The 8,409-nt window shown below is 41.9% G+C and overlaps 2 protein-coding genes across 3 annotated transcripts in view; one reads left to right on the top strand and one right to left on the bottom strand.

Moving 5' to 3' along the window:
* Positions 1-204: 204 nt before the first annotated feature.
* LOC129103562 (vitamin D 25-hydroxylase) lies at positions 205-4,213 on the top strand. The gene is made up of 5 exons (XM_054614088.1): positions 205-577; positions 1,177-1,318; positions 1,436-2,068; positions 2,222-2,551; positions 3,173-4,213. The coding sequence occupies exons 1-5, from the start codon at positions 341-343 to the stop codon at positions 3,349-3,351; spliced, it is 1,521 nt and encodes a 506-aa protein (XP_054470063.1). The 5' UTR covers positions 205-340; the 3' UTR covers positions 3,352-4,213.
* A 1,030-nt stretch (positions 4,214-5,243) lies between these two features.
* pde3b (phosphodiesterase 3B) overlaps positions 5,244-8,409 on the bottom strand; it is a 43,670-nt gene continuing 40,504 nt past the window's right edge. For both annotated transcript variants that reach the window (XM_054614237.1, XM_054614245.1), the window contains exon 16: positions 5,244-8,387. In XM_054614237.1, the coding sequence (XP_054470212.1) occupies positions 8,161-8,387 (227 nt within the window). In that variant the 3' untranslated portion in view covers positions 5,244-8,160. The remainder of the gene's footprint in view (positions 8,388-8,409) is intronic.

The following is an 8,409-nucleotide window of genomic DNA, read 5'->3' as shown; positions in this document are numbered from 1 at the left end:
TATTTTTTTATATATTTTTTTACTTTAGGCTAATGGGTTGGATGAGGTACAGTGTGGCTTTTATGGTGTGTTGCCCCCTCTGTAGGTTCATTAAAAGCAGCGCAAAAAAAACCCAACACATCATCACCAAAATGATCCGGGTTATTGAACAAGAGCAGAACAAAGTTCACCAACAGTTGACTCTGACTTTTCTGGCCAATCTTAGCTTTAGAGGCGGGGGATAGAAAATGTGCAAGATGATACATATGTGCTTCAGTTCCTCTGAGGAGAAGCCGGATTCAGCAGAGCTAGTCTAGCAGTGAAAGAGAGGTTTTGGTTTTTTTTTTGGGGGGGGAAGAAGATGGTTTCAATTGAATCGCAATCTCTGGTGCCGGTGTCCTGCGCACAGGCTCTGCTCGGTGTCGGCTGTTTGGCTGTCGCCCTCCTCGCTTTTCTGCTGGTTCGCCAGCTCGTCAAGCAGAGAAGACCCCCGGGCTTTCCTCCTGGTCCATCTCCCATCCCTGTGATAGGGAACATTATGTCTCTGGCCACCGAGCCGCACGTCTTCCTCAAGAAGCAGAGCGAAGTTCATGGACAGGTAACGACTCGAACTCAGTTTTTTTTTTTTTATGTCTGCGGTGCTTTTATAACTCTGCAAACTGTGCAGTGCATGACCTTATGCCAGAGGACCAGACTTGCATGCACACACACACACACACACACACAAATGCATGCATTAGAACTAGTCATGAAAAGAAGAAAAGAAACTCGCCCCAACATTTTGTCTGCAGCATTTGGAGGAGAATAAACGTCAAACTCAGGGGCTGCCAAAAAAAAATGAGAACCTCCTCCCAAAAAAAACACATAAAAGGACAGAGTTTATTTTGATGGCAAGTGTGGCTTTATAAAGTTAGACCTAATTAAGGAGCAGAGTTGGATATCTTGTAAATGGAGAGATAACCTTAGATAGGGGTCAGATTCTGTCTCATTCACTCACTGTCTTATGCAGGAAAGTTGAACTCATCCTCAGGTTTCTGGCTCATGAATAATGCCAAAGAGTGGACACAAGTAAAATGTTGCAACGTAGCTACAATTGTGGTATTAATCTCACATATCTTGACACACGCCTTCATTTTCTCAGAAATGTGTGCAAAGAACAAAGGTACAGTGCCTCATTTTGCAATGTGTACCTTTCAGATTTTCAGTCTTGACCTGGGAGGCATCCTGACCGTGGTATTAACTGGATATGACTGTGTCAAGGAATGTCTCTACCATCAAAGCGAGGTGTTTGCCGATCGCCCATCGCTGCCTTTATTCAAGAAAATGACCAAAATGGGTGGTAAGATGAGTTCATAAGATTGCAATGCATGCTATTTCTCATGCATAAGTGTCTGAGTAATTGCAGTCGGCATGACATGTACTCACCTGCTTTACTTCTTTTCTCCACCTTCCAAAGGGCTTCTCAACTGTAAATATGGCAAAGGCTGGATTGAACACCGTAAACTGGCCTGCAACTCGTTCCGCTACTTCGGCAGCGGCCAGAAACAGTTTGAGAGGAAGATCTCAGAGGAGTGCATGTTCTTTGTCGATGCCATTGACGAACACAAGGGAAAGCCCTTCAACCCAAAGCACCTGGTAACCAACGCCGTGTCCAACATAACCAACCTGATCATTTTTGGACAGCGCTTCACGTACGACGACCGCAACTTCCAGCACATGATCGAGATATTCAGTGAGAATGTGGAGCTAGCAGTGAGCGGCTGGGCCCTCCTCTACAATGCCTTCCCTTGGATTGAGTATCTTCCATTTGGGAAACACCAGAAGCTGTTCCGCAATGCTGCTGAGGTGTATGACTTCTTGCTTGAGATTATAGGGGTTTTTTCACAGGGCAGGGTGCCACATGCACCCCGCCACTTCGTTGATTCCTATTTGGATGAGTTGGATCAGAGCGCAGGAAAACCCAACTCCTCTTTTTCCTATGAGAACCTCATCTATTCAGTGGGTGAGCTGATTATTGCTGGCACAGAGACCACGACTAACACCCTGCGCTGGGCCATGCTGTACATGGCTCTCTACCCCAACATACAAGGTCAGTTGTAGTAAAAGGCATCCTCCCAACATGGGAACATTTGACCCAAAGAGATTTTTATGAACAGCTGTTTGTAGGCTGTTCTTAATATAATGCTTATGTAATGTTCCGCATGAATGAATGCCTGATGCCATCTGTTTTTCCCCTTCAAAGAGAGGGTGCACAGGGAGATCGACAGTGTGCTGGCCAATGGGAGGGCACCCACTTTGGAGGACAAACAGAAGATGCCCTATGTGGAGGCTGTTCTGCACGAGATCCTTCGCTTCTGCAACATTGTCCCCCTTGGTATTTTCCGTGCCACCACCCAGGATGCAAAAGTCAACGGGTACACAATTCCCAAAGGCACCATGGTGATCACAAACCTCTACTCAGTGCACTTTGACGAGAAGTACTGGAACGATCCAGGTGCTTTCTCACCACAGAGGTTTCTGGACAGCAATGGCAACTTTGTGAGGCGTGAGGCCTTCCTGCCATTCTCCTTGGGTTAGTCTCTCTGTTTCTCTTAGATTCCAATACACTTGATAAAAATGATTGTGGCTTTAGGTTCTTTGATTAGTGAAACTGATAGGTAGTCACAGTACGTCACAGGTCAGTGGTGACCTCAAATAAGATGCTGCCAAGACGGGAATTAGTTTTATAAACACTGAATTCTGTCTAAAGCTTATTTTTTTCTATCTACTTCCCCCTTTTAAATGAAAGAATCTTAAAACCTCATGTATACAAACCAGCATCACATCTTAATAAAATCCATACCCACCAAGGCCAAAAAATATACATCCAAAATATTGTCTCTTATGTCTCTTTTTAGACATTTTCTGTTTAGTCCGTTATGATCACAGTTTATCGGCTGATAAGCACCCATAAAATCCTTTAATTCAAAATAAATATCTGTAATAATTGAATAATAAATGTGTTTGCTTCAGCTGGAGCATACATTCATGATTTTCACTTTGTTCAAGTTCTTCCCATAGAGTAGAAAAGCAGCCAAAACACGAGATAAACACGTTTTCACCTCATCTGTAGAGTTTGTGTTTAACAATGGCTTTCTTGTATTTCTGACAACAGATGAGAGAGTCTAAATTAAATAACTTTTTTTTTTTTCAGGGAGGCGGTGCTGCCTGGGCGAACAGCTGGCCAGGATGGAGATGTTCCTCTTCTTCACCACTTTGCTGCAGAGGTTTCATCTTCAGTTCCCTCCAGGAAGCGTTCCCACCGTCACTCCCAAACTGGGCATGACCCTACAGCCCAAACCTTACTCCATCTGTGCTGTCCGCAGGCAGTAGAAAAGTCCCAGCTCTGGAGACACTCCTTATCACAATTAGGCAAACAGGAATTTATTACAGCTTGTTCAAATGTTCAAGCCAGAATTTAACTATTTTGCACAGCAATGCAACCACACGATACAGGTGCTTAAAACTGTATCGCTCTGGACTGTAGCGTCCAGTTCCTGTGCATCACAGTTTTTTCCAAAGGACTTTTAGCGATAAAAGTAGCTCTTTATGTATGGACATTTCATCCAGTTTATTCAATTACTATTGAATTATTTTACTGAGCAATATGCATGTTTGCACATTACTTTCAAGCAGAAAGGGGGACGACAAAAGCTCGTTGCTGAAAGACATTCTGGGAATACTTGTGTGCTATTGATTTAGTTCTCTGTAGCTCAGAAGTGCTCTGAACCCAGAAAATGAAATGTCTATGAACCTTGGTGCGGTAGCGATGGGTTAGGTGTATGTCAATGATTGATAGTAAGTACATCTATGATGGATCATAGCCCTGCTTCCTCAGGACAGCTCCAGGTCAGACAAATGACATCACTGATTTGTACGTGTGGGGCGAAATGTGACTTTCCAAGAAAGTTCTGAACACAGTGTGTGTTGGAGCTGGACGTGGGCCATTTCCTGGCCTGACTCTGACCCTTCCTCTGGGGATTGTGCTCTCTGGAAAATGTTTCTCTTGGAAGGCAAATGCAACCCTGGTGGATTTCTAGAAACTGACTATGCAACACTGGTTTCTGCTAAATGGTGCTTATCAGTACTAACAGAGTACTGCATTTATGTTTGAGGTTAACGTTTGTTTGTCCTTTTTTTTGCAATACTGGTGGTGAGTTTTTTGTGTGTATTCATAAAGTCTTTCTTAAGATATTTAAAACTTGCCATGTCATCTTTTAGCTGCTACTAAATTGCTTATACCCAGCACTGAAATGTACAAAGATCTCATATATATTACTTATGTGTTATCCACGTTAAGACCCCAGATCATCTCATTGAATACTTGCAGAATAATTTCAATAGGATACAGCCTAATGATTCAGTGACCCGTACAATTGTCATAAATTGTTCATGAAGGTGAAAAGCAGCTGTATCACCCATGTCCTAAGTTTACCTTTCACATTATTTGCACTGCTCTGCTACCAGTAGAAAAAATGCACTTCAAACTCAATACATTATTTGCTTTTTCTTCTGTGGCTTATCCACAAAATCGACCAGACAAAGAAACATTAGCAAATTTGGAGTCATATTTCATGTAACCTGGTGAATGCAAGTTTGATACTCTCTCTTTTTAGCTCAATTTTCCTCTCCACCAACTCCCCGAGGGAAAATATTTGGTTCTTTAGCTACTAAACGCTCCACTGTGTTCACCCAATAGTTGCTGGCTGTTCCCGTGTGCCGTTTGGTGCTGAGGGAGGTAGTGTACAGTTGGTTTCCAGAACGTTTTTTGTCAAAAACAGGATCCTGTTTCTTCCAAAAAGACATTCAAAGGTGTAGTGTTAGCAAACCAAAACAGTAAAGTTGCGCGGACATAAAACCAAAACCATAAGCTGAAAGACACTGTGTGCTATTGCAATGGGGAACTGCAGAGTCAGGTGAATATTGTCTGTAGGGTTTGTGATCTCTAGCAACCTCTATCCTATCACATGCAAGGCTCTGCACACCTACACAGGTGATTTCTGTTAATGTGGCTGATTAGTCCTCTGCTCAGGTTGAAGTTGGTTGGAGCTATGCAAGGGTATCATGCCCTTCTATAAATAACAAGGGCCTACATTGTTCCACCAAATCAAGTGCAACCTGACCATGAGTGAGGGAGATGTCAATCAAGCAGTTTGTACACACCCACCGACCTGAGAGGAGGTCTAATGAGGCTTATACGTGAAGACAAACGTGTGTTTGGGGTCTTTAAGGATATACTCCTCTGTTTATTTGGGCTGGAATGGACACAAAAAAAGGCAGTGTTATTATAGTATATTGCAAGTTCATACAGACACACACTCACACCAATAAAAATCAATGAGAACGTCTGATACTTTAGGGATGGTGTTTTATGACAGCTATAAATAACAACAAAAATCAGTTGCCCCCACAATGTAGATAAGGGTGAATGGTTACATTAGACAAACGTACGTATATTGATGCTACATAAGGGTAACAACCATTCATAGATGTATTTATGGCACAATCATCAGAGGACACTGTGGTTTGAAAGACTGCACAGTGAGAAGCCAACAAACCTTTACAACTTAATGAGCCGGAGTATGTCGGGTCGGGAGCTACCGAGGATTTATGATCCCGTATGGGTCCATGTGAAAATAAAACTGAGGACAGAGTTGTCAGAATGCATATGGCTCTGACCTGAGTCTAACTCTGACTCTTGCCACCATCACTGCCACTTTGAGCCTGGTGAAATATTTCACTCAAGATGTTTCTCTTGCACGAACAGTACTGGAGCCCAGAGAGATTTAGCCAATCAGCCTATCACAGCCCACAAACTACTGTATGTAGGTAAAGTTTGGCACGAGTTGGGTCGACTGAGACAACAGTGATAGAGAGAGATAACGAAGAATACAAGAGTGGTTATGAGACAGAACAGCGAGAGGCTGAAACCAAGAGAAAAAAAAATCATAACACCAAACCCCACAGTTCCACACCTGTAAATAGAAGTAGATAAAAACTCTGGAAACACAACGGTAAGTACAGGATTTCAATGTACAACATGTCAGCTGCGTGTAGAAAACGGATGCATTCATTTGATTATTTAAAAAATATATATTTTTATATGCACATACTCTTTTGTACAGCGGCTAAACACTTGTTTGGTATTAAAATGTGCACACCTGTATCTATTGTTTTGTCTTTAAATAGTAATGTGTTGATTTACACTGCTTACTTAACATTGTCTCCAGAGATTATGATTTTATAAGGTGATAAAGGAGCTAGGCACAGATTCTGCCTTCCCTTTCATAAAACATTTCATTTTAGTGGAATGCCAAGAGTTCTTGAGGCAAAAATAGAGAACTACTAGTTTATATATATTTATATATATATATAAACAAAAACTAAAGAGAAATGAACCCTGGATCCCTTCTATACACACTGGCCGAGTTATGGGTTTGGCAAAAACAAAGAAATAATGCGGAAAATGAGAGTTGGGTGAGCTTTCTATTTATATAAACATCCGTGTTTGCCTGCTGACTGAAACACAGATGAATAAATATGTACTGTTTGCTTAAAAACTGATGAGATTGAACATTGAATAAAAAAAAAGAAGAAAAAAGAAATGACCTTATAAACTGTTATAGAACTCCAAAACTGTGTTTCTGCAGGAGAGACGTTCTCAGTCTGCTAAGAATCGAGATAAGCTTTTCTCCAGTGAGGTTGTAAAAAGGTTATGCAAACAGTGCACGGATGGCTGAGAGACAGCACATACTGTATGCTCCTCTGTCACAGAGGATTTCAATTGCTTGAATTTGTTTGTAGTTAAATTGTTCATTGAGAGATTACAAACTACTTCAGTCACCCAGATTTTAATTTTCTTACTTTTTAAAGTGTATTTCATAATAATGACATAAATTCTTGCAAAATAATTATTCAACTTTGCGTGAATCCTGAGTAACCTTTTTAAAAAATATATTTAGAATCAAAATAGGAAAATGAAGAATCCATTCATTGAAACAGCACTCCTGATCTCAATGTTAAAACACCAGAGGACATTTCACTGATTAGAAATCAACCATTACTGAAAGGACACACAAACATACACACAAATTACATACTTATAATTAAAAATGTGCTCTCTTTCTCCCTACTCATTCTCTCTATCACATTCCCGCCAAAAATATTCACACATTCAAAACAAAATGAAGCAAGGAGAGTTAAAGAATCCCCCCCTTCCAAAAAAAAAATAGACGGGTGGTACACATGAGTAAAAGCATCAAAAATGATGCAGATATAATGCTATTAATCAGTCAACATTTCAGTAATGTCTCTGTGACTGAGTCTTATACAGTGTTTTGTGTCGCCAGCAAGGAGAGAGAACTACACAAGCCTAGGCTCTGGGCCAATATGGACTCAGTAAAGGTTCAGGCAGGCACATTTGATATATATATGTATATATATATAATTCAAAAATATACCTGACATTGAGGCTGAAACAGTCTCAGTCTCTTGTCGTTCCGTGTTTGAACTGTTCGCTTTGGTAAAGGGTATCAATCGCTTCATGATGTTGCTTGCTTCATTGTTTTTCCTCTCTTCCTTCAACTTTCATTTTTAAATAGACAGGAATTGTTTTGTACCTAAGGGAGGTGTAAGCGCTTTGTATTCAAGGCAGCATCACAGCCAGGTCACCATGGAGGGAAAGTCAATGCTGGACCCCGTCCACACTCTTCTTCTTCTTCTTCTTCTGCACCTTTCCTCCTCAGTTCTGGTGCTTTTTTTTTTTTTTTAGATGCACTCGACTCTCCATGGGGTGAAAGTGCATAGGAGTTGGGCTCCCACCGTTGCAGCAAGGACCCGCTCACAGTAGTAAGGCCTTTTTGTTTCTCCGAAAAACAATGTGACTGCTTAAGCATCTGAGTGTCTGCACAGTGAATCTTTCAATATGTGTGTGTGTGTGTTCGTGTCAGAGAGAGATGGAGAGAGAGAGAGAGAGGGAGCAACGTGTGTTTTATGTGCATTTGTCAACTGTCTGTGTGTGTGTGTGTTTCTCACGTCTCTTTGTGTTTTAGTGAAAGGCAGGTGGTTGAGGGACTCATGTCCTTGTACTGCCTCTTCTCTTCTTCTTCTTCACGCGTCTCTGTTCTTTCCTTCGTCCTTCTGCTACTGACGCTCCTCTCCCTCCTCCTCCTCCTGGATGACCTGGATGTCATCTGACGGGGAGGTGGGCAGGCTGGCTGGCAGGCTGGGGAGGAGGCCGTCTGGCTGCTGCTGCTTGCCGAGCTCTTTGCTCTTCTCCTCCTCCTCTATGGTCTTCTTCCACACCTTGTGGTTCTCCGTCAGGTGCTGCATGATGCTGCAGAACAACCTGCGACGGCTCTTCCTCCTTTCTGCAACGAAGACAACACAGTG

The sequence above is a fragment of the Anoplopoma fimbria genome, chromosome 2, assembly GCF_027596085.1.
Source record: "Anoplopoma fimbria isolate UVic2021 breed Golden Eagle Sablefish chromosome 2, Afim_UVic_2022, whole genome shotgun sequence".
In the NCBI taxonomy this organism is placed as follows: domain Eukaryota; kingdom Metazoa; phylum Chordata; class Actinopteri; order Perciformes; family Anoplopomatidae; genus Anoplopoma; species Anoplopoma fimbria.
Note: the sequence above shows the minus strand (reverse complement) of the source record. Positions and strands in the feature narration are given on the sequence as shown.

Coding starts and splice junctions, on each gene's coding strand:
- LOC129103562 (XM_054614088.1), top strand. CDS start 341: ATGGTTTCAATTGAATCGCAATCTCTGGTGCCGGTGTCCTGCGCACAG. Junction 578..1,176: donor AGAGCGAAGTTCATGGACAG/GTAACGACTCGA, acceptor TGTACCTTTCAG/ATTTTCAGTCTTGACCTGGG. Junction 1,319..1,435: donor GAAAATGACCAAAATGGGTG/GTAAGATGAGTT, acceptor CACCTTCCAAAG/GGCTTCTCAACTGTAAATAT.